The sequence below is a fragment of the Acomys russatus genome, chromosome 27, assembly GCF_903995435.1.
Source record: "Acomys russatus chromosome 27, mAcoRus1.1, whole genome shotgun sequence".
NCBI classification, from domain to species: Eukaryota; Metazoa; Chordata; class Mammalia; order Rodentia; family Muridae; genus Acomys; species Acomys russatus.
The window spans coordinates 8,794,210-8,813,540 of record NC_067163.1 but is presented as its reverse complement, the minus strand read 5'-3'; the positions used below and the strand labels follow the sequence as shown (position 1 = coordinate 8,813,540).

The 19,331-nt window shown below is 46.3% G+C and overlaps 1 protein-coding gene across 1 annotated transcript in view; it reads right to left on the bottom strand.

Moving 5' to 3' along the window:
* The window catches only part of Dlgap2 (DLG associated protein 2), a 132,357-nt gene that overhangs the window by 89,200 nt on the left and 23,826 nt on the right, over positions 1-19,331 (bottom strand). The window contains 2 exon segments of the mRNA XM_051169449.1: positions 7,565-8,353; positions 8,356-8,636. Of these exon segments, the coding sequence (XP_051025406.1) occupies positions 7,565-8,353; positions 8,356-8,636 (1,070 nt within the window).

Below are 19,331 nucleotides of genomic sequence, written 5' to 3'. Positions count from 1 at the left end.
ATGCCGCATCATGGCAGTGATTACACTCCAAAATGCATAAATAACTCAAACAATTTGATAGCACCCTCCCCGATAATCCTACTAACAGATGGAGAAATTAACAGAGTGGTTGCTACAGAGAATAGTCACTGAGTCTATGGAAAAACAACCAACAGGTAATCATCAGGGAAGTGGAAATAAAAACGAAAGTGAGATACTAGTCTACCCTGCCTGGGTTTTACCAAAGGCAAAACCACAGATTCTGCTGAGGGAACAGAAGGGCAATGGGCCTTGCTCACTGTTGGTGAGAATGCAAACCAATACTGCCATTATCAGAGAGAGTAATTGATTCTCCACCACCCCAAAAATATCTAAAACTAGACCTGGTTGTAAAGTGATCACACTACTGGTATACATCCAAAGAGAACAGAATCATGTTAAAGGGCTACCTATGAAATCATGTTGACTGCAGCCTAGTTCCAACAGTGTAGATCAATAGAAGGTACCATTAACTTATGGATAAAGAAAATATGATACCAGACCAGGAGCCCCCCTTTAGAGTAGTGGGGGATATGGAGACTGAAGTGGCCACCTCCTGTGGCCAGGCAGGACCTCCAGTGGAGGGATAAGGACACCAACTTGCCCACAAAACCTTCAACCCAAATTTGTCCTGTCTACAAGATATACAAGGACAAAAATTGAGGGAATGATCAACCAAAGGCTGGCCCTACTTGAGACCCATCCCATGGGAGAGAACCAGTCCTGACACTATTAGTGTTGCTCTGCTATGCTTGTAGACAGGAGCCTGTCATAACTCCTCTGAGAGGCTGAACCCAGCAGCTGATGGAAACAGATGCAGAGACACATAGCCAAACATTAGAACGAGCTTGGGGAGTCCTGTGGAGGAGTCGGGAATGATTGAGGGAGCCAGAGGGGTCAAGGACGCCACAAGAAGACCTACAGAGTGAACTAACCTGGGCCCGTGGGAGCTCACAGAGACTGAATCACCAACCAAAGAGCACACATGGACTGGTCCTAGGCCCCCTCCACGTATGTAGCAGGTCTTCGTTTAGATCCCCAACTACTGGAACAGGGACCCTCTCTGATTCTGATGCCTCCCTTGGACCCTGTTCCTCTAGCTGGGCTGCCTTGTCTGGCCTCACTATGTATGAGAGGATGCACCTAGTCCTGCAGCAACTTAATGTGCCAGGAAGGGTTGTTACCCATGGGGGACCTTCCCTTTCTCTGAGGAGAAGCAGAGGGGAGAATGGGGGAGGAGGTGTGAGGGGGGACTGGGAGGAAAGGGAAGCTGCAATCAGGATGTACAGTGAATAAATAAAATTTAAAAAGAAAATATGATATATTGATATATGTAATATACAATGAAACACATACATAAATATACGCAGTGGAACCCTGTTTAGCCAGAAAAGAGGAAATCTTGTCATCTGCAACAATATGGGTGAAAATGAAGGGTATTATGGTAAATAAAACAAGGCAGAGACAGAAAGACGCATGCCATATATCTCACTCATTTGTTGAAGAAAAAAAAAATGACGTCTAAGATGAAGACTGCCCACTAGTGATTAAAGAAGCCGGGGGAGGGATGAGATGCAGGTGGAAGAGGGAGGATGGGCAGCAGGTACCAAAGTGTTCTGCAGAGAACAGCGAGTGCTCATGGTGTACATACGTCACACTTGCATCCTTACGAAGAGCCAGATGAGAGGAACTTGAAGGCCATGAACACGAGGTGACACAGACTGGGGCAGATCGTCACCTTGGTCTGACCCCTGGCAGGTCATCACCTTGGTCTGACCCTTGTCTATTTGTATGTGTTGAAGTGCTACAGTCTTTCTCACAAACATACAGCACTTGTCTGACAGTTAAAAAAAAGTGAACGAAAATGAAAGAAAAAAAAAAAAAAAGTTGCACAGTAAAGGGTCTGTGAAAGCAACGAAGCGGGAGACGCGGCTGCTGTGTGACTCTGCAGGGCTTCTGTTGGGAGGCTCGGAGTTGGTCAACGGTCTGAGTGCTCCCTTCTGGCTCTGTGGGAGCCAATGGCTAGGGCTGAGTGTTTCTTGGTATTCTTCTAAAATGCCGTTGTAGTAAATGTGAACTTGAAAGTAAATATAAATATGTGTTGCTGAGTTGGACAAACGTAACTGGGGAGAGTGAGATTTTTAAGTTGTATTTTTCTTTTTCTTTTGTAAAAGATTGTATGCCATCACACCAGAAGAGGGCACCAGATCTCATTATACATGGTTGTGAGCCACCATGTGGTTGCTGAAAATTGAACTCAGGACCTTTGGAAGAACAGACAGTGCTCTTAACCTCTGAGCCATCTCTCCAGCCCTTAAGTTGTATTTTTCTAAGTGGGGACAATCTTCCAACTGTCATTTCATCCTGGGTCCTGGAAGGGAAGGAGCCACATGGTGCATCAAGAGGGGTTTAAGCCTTTCCCAGTGTGTAGATGGATGGGGAGGAGTGCAGGGGGCAGAGGCTGGGAAGACCCTGGAGGAATGAATGCCAAAGCACCATTCAGAGGCAGCGCAGTACACGCTGCTCAAGAGCAGTGGCTCCTCATCCTTTCTCTGCCCATCACCTCTCAACAGTTCAATCTCATTTGAAAAAAACAGCCCACATGGCCTCCCAGCAACAAACACAGGGAAAGAAACTCCGATGGCTTGCCTTCTTCACTTGGAGGGGCCAAAAAGGCCAGGGTCACTGTGGTTCAAGAGTAAATGTGGGGAGATGGCCAAGTCAAAGAGGACACGGAGCTAAAGAGGGAGGTAATTGGAGGGCATGGTAGATGTAGGGGTGTGGTGCTCATAAGGGTGGAGGGAAGAGAATAGAGCAACTGTGACCTCCTTGCCTGGTCCCAGGTACCCTCCAAGGTCAGTATCTCCTCCTCAGCACACAGGAATCCAGCGGCCCCTGAGCAAGAGGCAGTGAATCACTGGCCCACACTCCTGCCACACCATCCCAAGCTTGGTCTTAGGGCAGTTTGTCTGCTGAGGCAGAAAACAAAAGAACAAAAGCCTTTTCAGAGAACAACATGGGCCACAATTCCCCTTCAGTTCTAGTCACTGTGTCTTGACCCACTTACAAGCAAGATTCTTCCTGGAATGTTTAATTATATACTCTGTACAAGTCAAAGGTGGATGTAGAAAGTTGCCCTTTTGTTCTACTCCAAATCTCTAGTTTTAGGGTTGGGGGCAGGGTGGGTACACGGGGAGGAAGGAATGCTGCCCCTGGGCACTGACTTCTTGTTCTTTTAGAGCACATCTGGCACTGCAGCCGCATTCCTTTAATTTTTCTTTAATTCCCAATGCTAGTTGTGAAATGAAGTCTGGCCTTGAGAGGACCATAGCTAGGACCTTGCTACTGGAACCTTTAGTGCCACCAGTGTGAGGGACAACCCTGTGAGGAGGACATCTTTGAATGTACCCAGACGTCAGTTCGGCTGGGTCTGGGGACAGATGCTGCCCGAGGAGATGAGTGCTCTTCATAAATCTTCCTGACAAGTGACAGTGAGACGGCTAGAGGATGACAAGGAAGAGGAGAAGGATTTGTTCTGAGGTGAAAACGGACAGAGAACGGCAAGGGGGCTATATTCGTTTGGAGGAGGGTGTTCTTGTAAAAGCCATATTTTCCATCCAGGGTCTTCAAACCTCCCACTTTGCAGGTTTAATGTTTAAAGCATGGCTGTCTATAGGAACAGTGGGAAAGGGAGCTGGGTCTGTGTCCCCTGAAGGCGCCATGCTTAAACATTTCCAGCCAAGTCCATCATTAGCCGCTGAGGGTCTTACAGAGGTTGACAGAGGACATAGGGCTGTTGGGGCTTGTGGGTAGGTCCTATGGCTGCTGCCCTCTCATTCTCGGCTGTGTCTTGCTATAGCTTTATGTAGCACCAGGGGAACTTTACTTCAGTGCTGCATTCCCACTGATCTTGCAGTTGAGTCTTCACAGCACCACACTAGACTTTTTTTGGGGAGGGCGTGTGGCTGTGAAGAGACATGAAGTATTGGTGTTTGCAAAAACACACTTTGGTAAGATAACAGCTTGTCCTGGCACTGACGTTTGGCTGACTCTCTCTCCTGGTGTCTGGCTCTAGGCAAAGAAGTAGGAGGGATGCAGGAGAGAGAGGGGTGGGGCTGGCCTGGCTTTCCCACTGAGGCTTCCAGAGGCTAGCTGATATGGCAGTGATCAACACACACACACACACACACAAACACACACACACACGCAGCGAGAAAGCAAGAAGGCATCAGGGTAGAAAAGTCCATAAGTTGGTGGCTACCTCCTGGCCTGTGGAAGCTTGAGGCCAGAGAAGCATCTGGAATGACAGGCAGACTGCAAGACGTGGTAGGACAAAGACTAGCTTCCAAAACAGAGGAATTTAAAAGAAGTCCAAGGGTGAAGGAGAGAGGAGAGAGAGAGAGAGGCAGAGGGTGGTGTGTAGGTTATAAGGTGCTGACAAGGTACCCAGCACAGGGCAGAGGTCCCCTCCTGTGGCTCCCAACTCAGGAAACCACTGGAGAGGAGCTGGGAGTCCTTGGTAAGACTTGAAGAGTGACTTGCTCTCTGACAGCATGGCAGGGCTCCTAGTTTTCAGTGCCTGGCCACACATCATGGATGCTTTACCCAAGCCTTTCTATTTTTCAGTGTACATCTTTTTAAAAAAATGTGTACATACAGTTAGGCGTGGTAGTGCATGCCTGTAATCTCAGCACTTAGGAGGTGGACTGCTGTGAGTTCGAGGCCAGCTTGGTCTACAAAGCAAGTCCAGGACAGCCAAGGTTACACAGAGAAACCCTATCTTGAAAAAAAAAGCATACATACATAAATGTGAGTGTTTTCATGTATGTGGACCTGCACATGTGTGCACATGTATGAGCAGGCCAGAATTTGATGTCAGGTGCTTTCATGTATGTGGACCTGCACATGTGCATGTGTATGAAATTTGATGTCAGGTGCCTTCCTCAACTACGCCCCACACTCTGTATCAAGGAGAGGTCATTCTCTGAGCCCAGAACTTGCTCTTTTGACTAGTGCAGCTAGCCTGATGTCTTTGGGGCTCCCTGGTCTCTGTCCTTTGAATGCTGGGATTACAGATGGTCTACCATGCTCACCTGTTATTTTCATGGGTTATAGGGATCCGAACCCTTGCCCTCACATTTCTGTGACTAGTTCTTTGCACATCGACCTCATCTTCCCAGCCCCGTAGCATGGACTTTTCAGGGATGGATTATGGAACCATTACAGCTGCAATGACATGGTATGTATGGCCCCATTTCACATACCCTAACCTGTCAGGGAGGGGGTAAGGCACAGAGAAAGCAAAGCCACCATAAAGTCATAGATGGGTGGCAGGTAAAATGTCACACTCTACCGTTGGAGATGATTATTGTTTTCCATAAGCAGAAGCAGTGAACATGGTGATTGGATGGCAGAGAAGGGCATGTGATAAACAAGACAGGGGACTCTGGGCTATTGGCTGGCACTGAGCCGGTGAGAGTGGAGTGCAGAGCAGAGGGCTCAGGACTGGAGTGAGGTAGACACGAGTGAGATGAGCACCAGTGTTCCAGGAACACTGCACCAGAGATTTCCCAGGCCCAAAGAAAGAAAAAAGGCAGGATTTTTTTGCCACTGCCATTGTGGTAGAAGCAGAGTGAGCCCCAGTTTGACTCATTGTGTTCCTTCAGAGAGAACGTTTTGCATCGGGATATCATTAAGGTTTGCCAACTACAAGCAGAATTTAAGCCTTTTCTACTGCTGTAAAAATAATACTTTATCTAACTACCAATTTGTCTCGTTGAATAAATCTGTCTATACAAGCAATTTGGTTAGCATCTCCTTTCAAAACAGAACCAGCGAGCCTTGGACGATATACCAGAAAGAATTGGCGCTGTTGGAAGCCGCTGCCACCTGACGCCCAGCAAGATTCACAGTTGTTCATCTGTTCTGTTAATTGGCCACTTGATGACACAGCCAGTGTTTAGCACCATCCCTCAGTATCTAGAAAGGCCTCTCTCAGCAAATGCATGGCCAGGCCAAACTCAGGTTCTTATAGGACAGGGGTTTGAGATTTCTGAACTGGATACATGCTATACACCCTTAAGGAAATCTCAAGTGTTGAGGTTGTGCTAATGGTGCCACTGGCTGGCAGTTAGTTGCTGCAGAGGCTTCCTCAGCAGCAGCGATATCTTCTGAGGCTGAGGCCTCCCCTCTCATTCTTGGTGAGGGAGTCATCAGGAGACAGAGAGCAGAATCATATAAAATGCAGAATGTCCCGCCGTCACTGTCTGTAATATGTTTTTGCCTTTGGTGAATCCATCTCATCCATACCCTGGGGGATGGGTGCAAAGCTTCTTGCCATCACCGTGTGCCACATGGCTTAGGGACATCATTGTCACATGAGGGAAGTGATCTCATGTGAACAGCAGCCCTGTGGGTACCAGTGTCTATGTGTTCAGGGTACTTGCGTTATTCTGCTAAGTCCCAAGTATCAGGGATGGCTGGTCACAGTGGTGTGATGTTCCCAAGGACAGCTCAAAGTAACCCCCAGCCATTTCCTATCCATCGCATTGTGGCTCCGTTCACAGGGAGTCAACCTGATGTGTATGTATCTGTGAGTGTGTGGCTGGGGGAAGTATGTACGCACAGCATGAGGTGCTGTCCAAACCTTGAGGGAGAGAGGAGCCCCTGCCATTCTCCACACAGTCTCTCTTACATGGAGGTGCAGCAGCTGGGGTTCACAAAAGCAGAGCATAAAGGGTAGGTACCAGGGGACAGCATGGGAGTGGGGGCGGGGGGGGTGATTGTTAAAAGGATATTTGATTTCAGTTACACAGTAAGAGTTCACCCAAGAGATGGATCGTGTAGCATGGTGACTGTGGTCAGCCTTGTATTATGTGCTTAGGAGTTACAAGAGAATCAACAAGAGTGTGAGGTGTGAACATGCTCAAAATAGCATGCACACATATGAAAGTGTCCTAATGAGACCTGTTATTATGTATAATTAATATAATTATGGTGGATTAAACTAGACATGGTGGGACACAGTCATAATCCCAACTGTGATTATAGGCTGAGGCGGAAGGATTGCTGAAGAGTTCAAGGATGGCTTCGTTTAGGTACTGAGTGCAAGGCCAGCCTGTATTACAGTGTGAGATTTGCGTCTTTCAAAACAACCAAAAAAATTTAGCAGGGTAAGTTGTTAGTTATGATAACTTCTAATTCCAAACAAAGAGGGGGAAACCCTGTAAACTTCCCATAAAAGTGACTGACATTGAGGACTGTCATGCTTGGATCATGTATACCCAAGTGACCATACTGCACAAATAAAGATGTAATGATGTTAGTCTCAGCCAAAACAATCTCAAGACAGTAGGACTGGAGAGCTCTAGCTATGACTCAGAGGTGCATAAAGCAAGCATGCTGTCCTGTTTTGGAATCCTAGAAGGCATACACGCCTTCAAATTCCACTTTGTGTGCAATACGTTTATACAATCCTTTTCGTCAATCACAAATGTCAGTGCTAGATACAACTTTCTGCACAATGACACAGTCACCTGAGCCTTACCTGGAGGTAGTGGCACGGCCGCAGGGAAGGCTTGATCTCTGGGTGGACCAGGGGCTTGTCCAAGTTCAGGGAGCTCTTGCGGTAGGCCTCCTTGGCCTGGCTTACTGTGAGCGTGGACCAGGAGCTACGCTTCATGTACCTGGTGTCTGGCGTCAGGGCCAAGCCTTCACAGGCTGAGCACTTAACGTCACTGTTGCTTTTGGAAGTCTTTAGTGAGAGGTCCCCAAAGGGGCTCTGCAGTGCCTCGGGGTAGAAGTGGGAGAGGTGGTCCATGTGGTGGCGGTTGGCCACACTGGGTGTCCGGTACGTGCTGTCACTGTCCAGGTTATCGTCCGAACTCCACCAGCTGCTCATCCCAGACTTGTGCTTGCTCTCTGGCTTTCGCTCCTTGCTTTTACTCCTTTTGCTGTGTTTAGAGTGGTGACTATGGTGGTGGTCATCCACCCGACTGTCACTCTTGGTCCCGTTGATGTTGCTCTTGGATGATCCCTCCAGGGAGTGAGACTTGGTAAAAAGCTTCTGGACAGAGTGGACGAGATGCCGGATTCTGCCTGGACTCTCATTTCGCTGCTCGGTGGCAGCCGAGGCCCTCTGGTACTGCAGTGTGTGGAAACCATCTCGGTGCAGGGGTAGTTGTTTCTCAAACTGGTCCAAAAGGTTGGCGGGGATGCGATTTACCTTTGAACTTGTGTGGGACATGGCACAGTCATCCCGTGTGTCACAGTGTGAACTGTAGTGCATTCTAGGGAAGGTGCTACTGGACACATGGTCGCCCAGCATTACCGGCATCTCATCATACACTCCGAGTGGACGGAGCTCCTGGGTGAGCAACGGTGGTGGTCCATCGGGCAGCTCTCGGCTGGGCTGAGAAGGTAAGGTTGCCGCACGTCTGGCCCATGGTGCATGTGATCGTGGGGGTGCTCGCAGTCATCAGGGGGTGACAGGCCACATGTGTGACCCGCACATAGCTGAGGCTGGGTCCGGCTTCCGGCTAACCCTTTCATGTTCCTGGGTGCGGGAGAATACCTCTCTTCATTGAAGTTCTGTGTTGGAGACCATGAGTACTGCTGGTCTGTCAACAAAACAGAAATGGCAGTTAGTGCCTGGTGAGACCCCGGGAGCACTGGGGAATGATGGAGACACAGGAGTCGTTTCCCCAGCAACCAGCTCCTGAATTGAGTGAATAGTCACTTGCTTAGACCATGGTGACTCCTCAGGATGTGCAGATGCTAAGAAGCTGATGTTTTGGGGTCCACAGTAACACACATCTATCATTTGGTAGATGCGCTGATGATCTCAACAGGTAGACTATGAGACACTAAAAAACAATGAGCTGAGAAGATGGCTGTCAGTCAAGTGCTTGCGAGCACATGAACTGGCGTTCAAACTCAGCACCCACCCCAAAAGAAGGGAACAGCAGCATGTGCTTGCAGTCCCAGCTTAGGGGAAGTAGAGGTACACAGTGCTAGTGAGAGACACTTCTCAAGAAAATGATTGAAGGCACCTGAGGAACACACCTAATGGTGTCCTTTGGTAACTACATGCATGTGCATACATGTACACATACCAGTGTACACATATGTATTCATATCCACAGATGAACAAGCACTCATATAACACACACACACACACACAGAAAAAAATCTAGCTGTAGATCAATTATATTGGATCATTTTGGTTTAGCTTTAAACATTTGAAAACTAACATCTGATGTTTAATTTGTAACATTGCCTGGTGAAGAACTGATGAATGAATCATGAAATCATTGTTTAATGTCATGTGGTGCCAGAAAGGTAAATTGTGGGTGCAACTTTCTCATCCCCAGCTCTCTGCAGTTTTGGGTCATAGAAAAGAGGCCCACTCCCAAATTCTGTTCCACTAGTGACACAGTTGGGCCCACTGGGCACCCAAACACTGGAGGATGCTCCCTTCCCACCTGATCCTCACTGACCTCTGTCCTAGGTGCCTTCTGGCTCAGGAGGTTGAGAAGCAAGTGCTCTGGTCACTGTGGGCTGCCTCCTACTCCTAGGCCATCACTGTAGCCTCATCCTGCCCTCTGCTCCTGAGGTGGAACCTTTCTGACTCTATATGACGGCTGAAGTCAACTTCCCTTTGCTGGATGAGAGCCCACAAGCTGGTCCTTAGACAGGAAGAGGAACTGGCTTTCATCAGCAGGAGTGGGCCCTGACTCTCCAGTGTCTGTCTCAGACTGGGCCTTGGTTCATCACCTTCCTGCTCCTTATAACCCTACCTGCTCCTTGTGTCTGTAGTTATCACCTTGTCTCTCCCTGACTCTTATCCTACCACAGCATCCACAAAGCTGGTAATCCTAGGCTGGTCCGCACCACCTAGAGCTCATGGGGAGACTCGGCAGAGTCCTAACCACATGTATATGAACACCAGGTATAGAAGGCAGAAGTGGTTCTCTCTGTCCATCCCAGCTGCTCACCTCATGGCTGCGAGGAAAATATAAGTTCCTGGGAAAACCTTTGCCACATAATCACTCTAAGGCCTGGGCACAAAATGTCCCATGCCAGCTCGACCACAATTGTCAAGAGTAGCTCAGATGCAGAAACGAGGGATGAGTATCGGGCCTGAGTGTCAAGGCTGAGGCACTAGGTTTACCATCAGAGTGGACAACAGTGTTCTGGGAAGGATCCCAGCAGACAGCTGCAGAGCTGGGGGGCAGCTGCAGCTTCCTAGGGCTGCAAAGGGGCCTTCTTATGTTTTGCATGGCAAGTGGTCGCTGACTCATGGGCGAGTGATCTCTGAAGAAGGATTCCTGGGTAGTGGCCTGAGGTGTTCCCTTAGTACTCAGACAGCTGGTATGGAGCACCTGTAAGCACCTTCCTTCTTATAGCTAGGGCCGAACCACAGCACTGATGTTTCAGACAAGAACCAGGAGAGAGCATCACATGTCATATAATTAAAAGGAAGGTTTCAAAGGAAAGTAACAGTTAGTGAGCAAGTTGCAAGAGCGTGTTCTGCAATCTAGACTTAACCACTCTACGAAGTTATTGCCCTTTTATCTTTTGCTTTATTTTTTCCATTATCTTGTCATGTAATACAGTTCCAATCTCTTTTTCACATTAAAAGCAAGCCCATTACTGCTCTACTCACATGTCTTATTTCAGCCCAGTAGCTATGTTATGAATGTGGCCACATCAAAGAACAGTGTGAGGGATAAAAATTTAGCCGAAATAATAAAATTTGATTGTGCAACACGTCTGCAGCGTGGTCTCCTTTTCACTATATGGCTGAGTTTCCTCGTGTGGGTGTGGAGTCTCAACAAATGAGATAGTGATGGGCTCCGGATGACAGCGGCTCTGATGAGCATAGTAAGGGCACACACTCTAGGCTTTTATGAGTCTACATAACAGATGACAAAGTCTTAGGAGCTGTGTATTTCTTTTTGTGGAGATGAGGTAACAAGCATAGAGTGTGCGAACCATCTTAGTTGCTTAATCTCTAGCTATTCATAACAGCATTTTGTTATTAGGAGAAAACAGCAATTAGAGTTGTCATTCAACAGCCCACTCGTGGGTCTGCACCTTGACAACAGAACGTAAGTGAGCCCTTTACAGTAGGACTTGTGAGAGCATGGATTTATCCGTTCTACAACTGTTGTCAGTTCTACAAATGTCACTAGCATTCCTGTGCACTGGATGTGTGCCATGGGCTCCACAGGGGCACCTCCTGGACCTCTCCAGGGCAGAGAGATGACCCTGTCACAGGCTGAGGGAATAGACGCTAAAGGGGCAGGCAAGAAGATCTTCTACAAACTCCTCAACTTACCAACATTTCTCAGAAATTTCAACTGGAATTGAAGATCGTGAGGTAGCCGTGGTTGGTGACTGTCACTATACCAACCTTTCTCTGACACTTTCACCTTCCTCTAATGTTACCATCCTTCCTCAGTTTCCCATAAAGCACCCGCTGAACTGGCCCATAACTCCTCAGGATCAGTCTATCTCTCTGGAGACAAAGGAGCTCTGCAGGGAGCGAGCACCTGTGCGAACCTTGTACCACACTCATATTGTGCAGGAGTGAAAATGCCTGTCTTTAGCCCTAGTGGGAATGTTTCCTCAGACCGGGGAAGATGGGATGGTAAAGTACTCATTGCCTAAGGGTGAGGACCTGAGTTCAGATCCCCCGAATCCACTCAAAAAGCTGGGTGTGGTTGTACTGGCTTGTGATGCCATTTCTAGGGGGGCAGGGACAGGCAGAGCCTCTGACATCAGTGTTCAGTGACTACTTGGTTGAGTGCATGATCCTGTTTTGTATGATACAGAGCAGTAGAAGACACTCAGTGTTGGTCCCTGGCCTGCACACACACACACACACACACACACACACACACACACACACACACACACACACACAAACAGATGTTTTAGACCACATCAGGACCACAATAAGCACATAAAAATGTGGCCATTTTTTAAAATTATGTACATATCCCCCATCCTGAGATTGTCTGATACCTCCTACAGGGGTATTAATGTAGCTGTGTCAAGTGAGGTGTCTGAACTGGAATGAAAATAAAAGGTAGTGAAATGTAGGAGAAAGAAAGTGGTGACTTGAAAAAAAAAAAAGAATAGTGAAAATACATATGTTCAGATAAAAAATGCTGAGGGCAGCAAGGCCAGGGATGCTCTTGCAGGCTTGCTCTGAAGAGTGTTCCTAGGGGCTACCATTTCTGTGTACTACCTGCTCCTCAGGCCTGGCCAGCCACATCTGTGTACAGCATCTTCCAAGTGCCACTCACAGCTCTATGCTTATTCCATAGCAGTGTAGACTTCTACGGTGGACAGAAAGGACCATCCCTGTCCATAAAGTCACGTTAAGGGTTATGTGACAAACACCCTAAAAGAACTCAAATTTATATCAGCCAGGTATGGTGGCGCATGCCTTTAATCCTAGTCCTCAGGAGGCAGAGGCAGGTGGATGGCTGTGAGTTCGAGGCCAGCCTGGTCTACAGAGTGAGTCTAGGACAGCCAAGGCTACACAGAGAAACCCTTTCTCAAAAAACAGAAACAAAACAAAACAAAGAACTCAAATTTACCCAAACCCATCTTATCTATTCCTCCATGGCCTCAGGCTAATAGTTAAGATTTCATTAACCCTTTCCATTAGTACAACTGTGTATCATAAACACGGTATATACATGTTCTTGTACACACACACACACACACACACACACACATACACACACACACTCACACACACACGTACACACACAAGTGCTTATTCTTTCATCAGCAGATTCAACAGTAGCATTGATAATTTGTAAGATACGCAAGTATCTTTAGAAACAAAAGTCCTGGCTGATTACACATACATCAAAAGGAAGCCTGTGCCCAGTTGTCCCCTGGTGACACACTGTGAGTACTGGATGCCCCTGTAAGTGGCTCTGAGCTCAGGTGCCCAGCCTTCCAGCCCTTTCTTCTGATTGCACTGGTGTTTTCAACTGAGTGGGACAGTGAGCACATTTGCAGCGTAAGTACACTTAATTACCAAATGACATCTTATTTATGGGCTTAATAAAGAGCCTTTAAACAACTCCTTGTTGTAACATTCAGAAACAATGGCTTCCAAAGCACAGAAGACAATTACTGTTTTCTGTAAAGCCTGGTCTCCTTGTTCTGGAGGCCAAAGGTTAGGGCTTACTTTTTTGTGCTTGAGAAATCTACTCTGAAATGGAACTTTAGTGTCACAAAAACAATTCTAATCACTTTGTAAACAAAATTTTCCTATCTGTATTCTTTTAAAATGCAAATCAGAGGTATACTAATTTAAACCCACCAGCCTTCCTTCTTAACTTTTATTTTGCTTTGGTTGACTATATTACATTTCAGCAATGTGCTGATGCTGAAATGCTTGGTACAGAATCTAGCATCAAAAGAAGGCTTCTTTTAAGACAGCTGCCCTTGAATATTGTTTCAGAAGCAAAAACAAAGCAGAAATAAAAATCACAAGGTTGTGACCATGACTTCCTTAATTTTTAAACATAAAATTTAAGAAAGCAAAATAATGGTAAGTTTTGCCATCTAGAGGTACAGAGTCTTTGGTATAAACAGTGTGGATGGTAACATGACTCAGCCTGGAAGTAGCCGGATGGTGCTGACTTTCTGTTGAGAAATACATAGTATCTTTTCAGAGGCCACGTATTCATTCACTAAACTGAGAGATAACTGGGGTTCATCAGTGCATTCATGCATGACTCTTATTTCAGTTCTTGTTATTACTGACTTTAATTTTTCAATTATATTAATAATTGGTGTGTGTGTGTGTGTGTGTGTCTGTGTGTGTGTACATGTGTCTGTATGTGTGCAGGTATACATGAGCCACCTTATGACTAGAGAGATAGTTTAGTGGTTAAGGGTACTAGCTGCTCTTCCAGAGGCTCTGGGTTCAATTACTGACATCCTTCTGCAGGCAGTACATACATGTGGTGCAAGATGCACATGCAGGCAACATACCTTACACATGTGCCACAGTATGTGTGTGGAGGTCAGAGGACAGCTTGGAGAAGTTTGTTTCCCTTTTCCAGGGAACTCAGGCTTGTGTGACAGGTGGTTTTGCCCACTGAGCCACCTTGTTGGACCTCAAAGTCCACAAGTTTCAACAAGAGAACTTTGCCAGGGACAGGACACCTAATTTTGGGAGTATGTAAGCCATGCCTCTGAATTCCAATGACTCCTCTGAAATAACCTAGGTGGATGACAGGTTGAGAAGCACACACCTGCTGCACACCAAGATTGTGGACACTCTCGCTGCTGAGGAGTGGGCAGGGAAATAACTCAGACTACTACACAGAAAAGGCCCCCCTCAGTGTTTGAGTGTGAATTCTATTTTCATTCTAGGAGGAGCCAGTTTGAGAGTTAGACACCTTAAAGATTCCCCAATTTGAAAGTAGACACTAGAGAGGTTCCCACGAGGCATCCTTCCCAGTCTACCCCTTAAAAATCCTGCTGCAAATTGAGGTTGAAATATTTCTTAGAGTCAAACAGATACATTAAAAATTAAGGTGTGCCATGAGGTTACTGTGTGGCAAAGCACAATCTCTTGTTACTTGAGGGCATTTATAAATGAGTGTGACCTAGGAAATAAATGAGGCAAAAATCTGAGAGGTTTTAAAGTGTTTGTACCCTTTGGCAAGGCAATTACAGTTACTGTGTGTTAAAGAAAGAAAGGAAGAAAGAAAGAAAGACAGAAACAGTAACACTCTTAAATGAAACAAATCACTTTGCACAGAGTGTTTTCTATAGTGTCAGGAAACTGATTTTATTTGCTTGTTTACACAGTGCCATCACTGCCAAAATTTTTTAATCTGATGTTACGAATGTTAATGAGAAAATAAGGAAAAATATCAAAGACCTTTTATAAAAAAAAAAGAGAGAGAGAAGGAAGGTGAGAGTGTGTGCCAGGACCTCAGGGGAGAGTTCTAGGCAGCTGCAGCTGTAGCTTTCCTCTCTCTATAGCCAGTGGGGTTGGAGAAACACAAAACACACTAAGGCCAGAGATGGGATCAGCTTCAAAATCACAAAGGGTCCTCTAAGGGAATATGACAATATAGAGAAGGAAAGGTAGATTCTCAACACTGTTGTTACCGTTTAAGGTGCACATGGAAACAGGGGCTGGAAGCTGGCTTAGGGAGTCAAGCACCTGCATTCAGATGCCTAGCACCCATATAACCCATATAACTCTATAACCCACATAATGATGGAGAGGCAGAAACAGGAAGATTCCTAGAGCTTAATGGTCAGCAAGCCTAGGTAATTGCTGAGCTCCAGGTTCAGTGAGAGACCTTACCTTAAAAATAACACAGAAAGTGGGCCAGGAGGGTGTCTGGCATTGGTCCCTATCTCCCACATGCACACATATACTCAAACACAGATGTATATTCTATACACACATATTCATACAGATCCATGTGTACATTTATCCACACAAACACATACATACATCATACACATGCATGCACACACAGGCATTCATGGGAATAAAGAAAGCATTGTCTTGAAAATATTAGCAAACAAAATGAAGGTCATCTTAGAGACATGGATATCCATAAGTTATAAATATGTGAGTAAGTTTCAACCTCTCTAATAGATTACAAAACTAAAAGAATAAAGGATTAAAAAAAAAGTAGATCCATTTCACTAAACTGTCCTAGGAAAAAAATAGAACACAGAAAGGAAGAAGCTGTCATTGCAGCACTGTAAAAGACAGTTTGACAAACACCATATTCCAGTCCCCTGCCCCTTTTTTTGAAGGCTATGGTTTTATACTGGAACTTACAGTGCCTGCTCCATGAGCTCAAATTTTCACACTGAGCATCTGTTGCTTTTAGATGCTCATGGCATAACAGCTGGCACAATCTTAGCCCCGTGGGCCCCACCTTGAGAGTGTACCTTGCAACAAGAGGCCAATGCCTAAGAGCTTTCAGATACAAATCAAACACCCCATTTTCATAGCCTCACTGTAGACCAGTCCCGACTACGCTGTCCAAAGGTCCTGGGAAGGGTAAATAATGCACACCCAGATGAGTTTAATAACAACATGTTTGCTGTGAAAATAGTATAAGGGCACTGACGGCAGAATGGCAAAGCTGTTGGTTGAGTGTTGAGAGTACAGCACTGCCATGACCGTTGCTCTGGGCCTTGGTCACCTGGATGCTCCAGGTTGCTCCTCTGTTCCTAAGGAACCTGGCTGCAGTTAGCTTTGCTGGTGAGAATTCTGTGCTGGCAAGTGCTAGAGAACCCATCTTTCTGATAGGTAAGGTAGGAATTTAGACCACAGAATAACTTTACTTTCTCCCTAACCCATGTTAGTTCATGTTGCTGGGCTCACACAGGGACTTTTTCCTGCTTCTCATACTTTAAGGCCAAGCTGTGAGCTACCATTGTTCTAGGCTCACAGTTCTCTGTCTGAATATGCTTATACCTGGCCAAGATGCGGCAAGAGGACTTTGGGAGGAGACCTGGCAGGTGTCTGGGAGTGTGACCTGCAGATGAGATGCTACAGGGAGAAAGTGGTGCTCCTGTGGAGCTGCAGGAAGCATGAGTGGTCATTCACATGGGAGAAGGTGAGCAGGAGTGTAGCCATGTTGTCACCGAGCCCCTCCTCTTGGAAGGCGATGCTTTTCATATTTGAAGCATCAGTAGTGTTAAACAGCTTCCCAGGAAAATCATTCTTATTCTATGCAGTCTGCTGAATGTTTCTGAAACCATTTAAAAATCATAGGCTCAGACTCAAGCTCATTGACACCCGCCTGTCTTCCTCTACACTCAGGCCACTTCATCCACTCTCCATTTTAGACTGGGCACTGACTTTGCCCAGGGACCAAGCAAGAGTCAGTGATGCTGGGTTCCATGTTTGGTAGTAGGTGAGTGAGTGACACTTGGCAGAATGGAGGAAATGGCTTGCTGCTATAAAAAATGAACGAACGAACAAACAAAGGAACAGCTAAACCCTGTCAACCAGCATAAACCTGTGTTTTAAAAATTTTTTTTTATTAATTTATTCATATTACATCTTGATTGTTAGCCCTTCCCCCGTTTCCTCCCATTCTTCCCTCCCTCCCGCTTTCCCCCTTCTCCCCTCCCCTATGTCTGTGATGAGGGAGACCTCCTCCCCCTATATATGCTCTTGGAATATCGAGTCTCTTCTTGGTAACTCGCTATCCTTCCTCTGAGTGCCGCCAGGCTTCCCCATCCAGGGGATGTGGTCAGAAAAGGGGGCACCAGGGTTTGTGTGAGAGTCAGATCTCACTCTCCACTCAACGGGGGAGAATATCATGTTCGTCGGCTAGGTCTTGGTAGGGGTTCGAAGTTTAATGCCTATATTCTCCTTGGCTGGTGCCTTAGTTTGAGGAGGACCCCAGGATCCAGATCTGCCTGTCATAAAGTTTTTCTTGGAGGTTTCCAGGACCCTGTGGGTCCTACTATTTCCTCTTTCTTTCATGCTACTCTCTCCTAAAGTCTCAATAGGATGTCCTCTCCTCTGACCCACTTTCTTGGTAAGTAAAGTTTTTCATGGTACATATCCCTTGGACTAGTGTTTTGATATAAGTGAGTATATACCATTTGTCTCTTTTTGCTTCTGGGTGAACTCACTCATTATGATAATTTCTAGATCAATCCATTTGTCCACAAATTTTGGGAATTCCTTGTTTTTAATAGCTGAGTAGTATTCCATAGTGTAAATGAACCACAGTTTCTTAGTCCATTCTTCTACTGAGGGACACTTAGGCTGTTTCCATTAAACCTGTGCTTTGGATAGAGGAAGCAGGGTACAAAGAGGCCAATGGCCTGAAGTCACGTGGGCAGCTCGGGACATTTTGTTTCATGGGCTGGGGCTCAGACACATTGTTCAAATAGAGACTGAGTCGAGGAACACACATCTGTATTACACTTGGAGTACAGTTTTTAAGGTGTCTGTTATTTCTATTAACAAATGTGGTTGTGTTTGGGAAGTCCTGAAGTTTTGGGAGACGTCATGAATTCTGGTTTCAATTTTGCTGCTGCTATAAAATACCCTGACAAAGCCAAGCGTTGGGAAAAATGGCTTATTTTAACTCACAATTCTAGCTTATAGTTTATTGGAGCATGGAAATCAAGGCAGGAATGCAACATGGCTGCTCAGATCACATCCACAATAAAGAGAAGAGAAAAACGAATGGGTGTGTATTTACTTGTGCTTCATGCTCTATGCTTTGTGGTCCAGCATCCCTTGACTAGGGAATGGTGGCACTCACAGTGGGTAACCAAGACAACCCCCCTCACACATGCTCACAGTCCAACCCGATCTAGGCGCTCCCCACTGAGATTCTCCTTCCAGGCACTTCAATGCTGTGTCCAGTTGACAACGACACATGACTGCACTGCATCATGCCTCTGTGTAGAGAAGGATGCTAGCTCTTCATCCTACTCAGCTTGGCATTTTTCTCTTACCTGTCTGTTACTGTGTGTAGCTGAGAAACTGTCCCTCACAGGCTGGGCTGAGATAGAATGCTGACACCGTAGTCATACCCTAGACCCTGGTGTAGGGACACAGTCCAGGCACCTATCTGCTCTGGAGTCTGGTACCACCTCACACCCATTTCCAAAGGAAGAGGCTCAGCTTTCAGTATCATCCCTGTTTGTCTGCAAATTTTACATCCAACCTGGGGTTAGGGAGATGTTGGAGCTCATCTGCCCGCTCTGAGTGAGAGCTCTGGCGTTTTCCAGGCAGCCAGCTGTGTGTGGAAGCCCAGGCCTTACTGAAACTACCGACTTTGTTTTTAGGGTCCAGGACACTTGACTTGGTCCCTGGAGGAGGTATGGTGAATGGTGGAAGAGTGGAGAAACAGCAATTCAGGGAGATAATCTGAGTGGCCTAGGGTCCTTCCTTAGGATGCGAGGTATCCATGTGGCTTCCCAAGCATCAGCCCTTGGTGAAGAAGAGAGCAAGTGCTGAATAGAAAAGAGTCTCCAACGTGTCTTCTCATAGGTCCCAACTGTGATTCCAGATTCCCTGTCTTGCATGGCTGCTCCAGAAATCAGGTAAACTAACCTTCTTATGCAAAATCCAGAAGTTCAGGTGGAAAGAAAAACTTGAGCCACTGTGTGGAATAGTACAAAGTTCCTACCCAGATACTCTGGAAAGATTTCTATGAAAACAGGCCTCTTCTTCATGTCCTTTTGGTTTTCAGGGAGATATACATACACATGTATGCACATAGATCATAGTGTCTCAATGTCCTATGAGTTGAAACATTTCA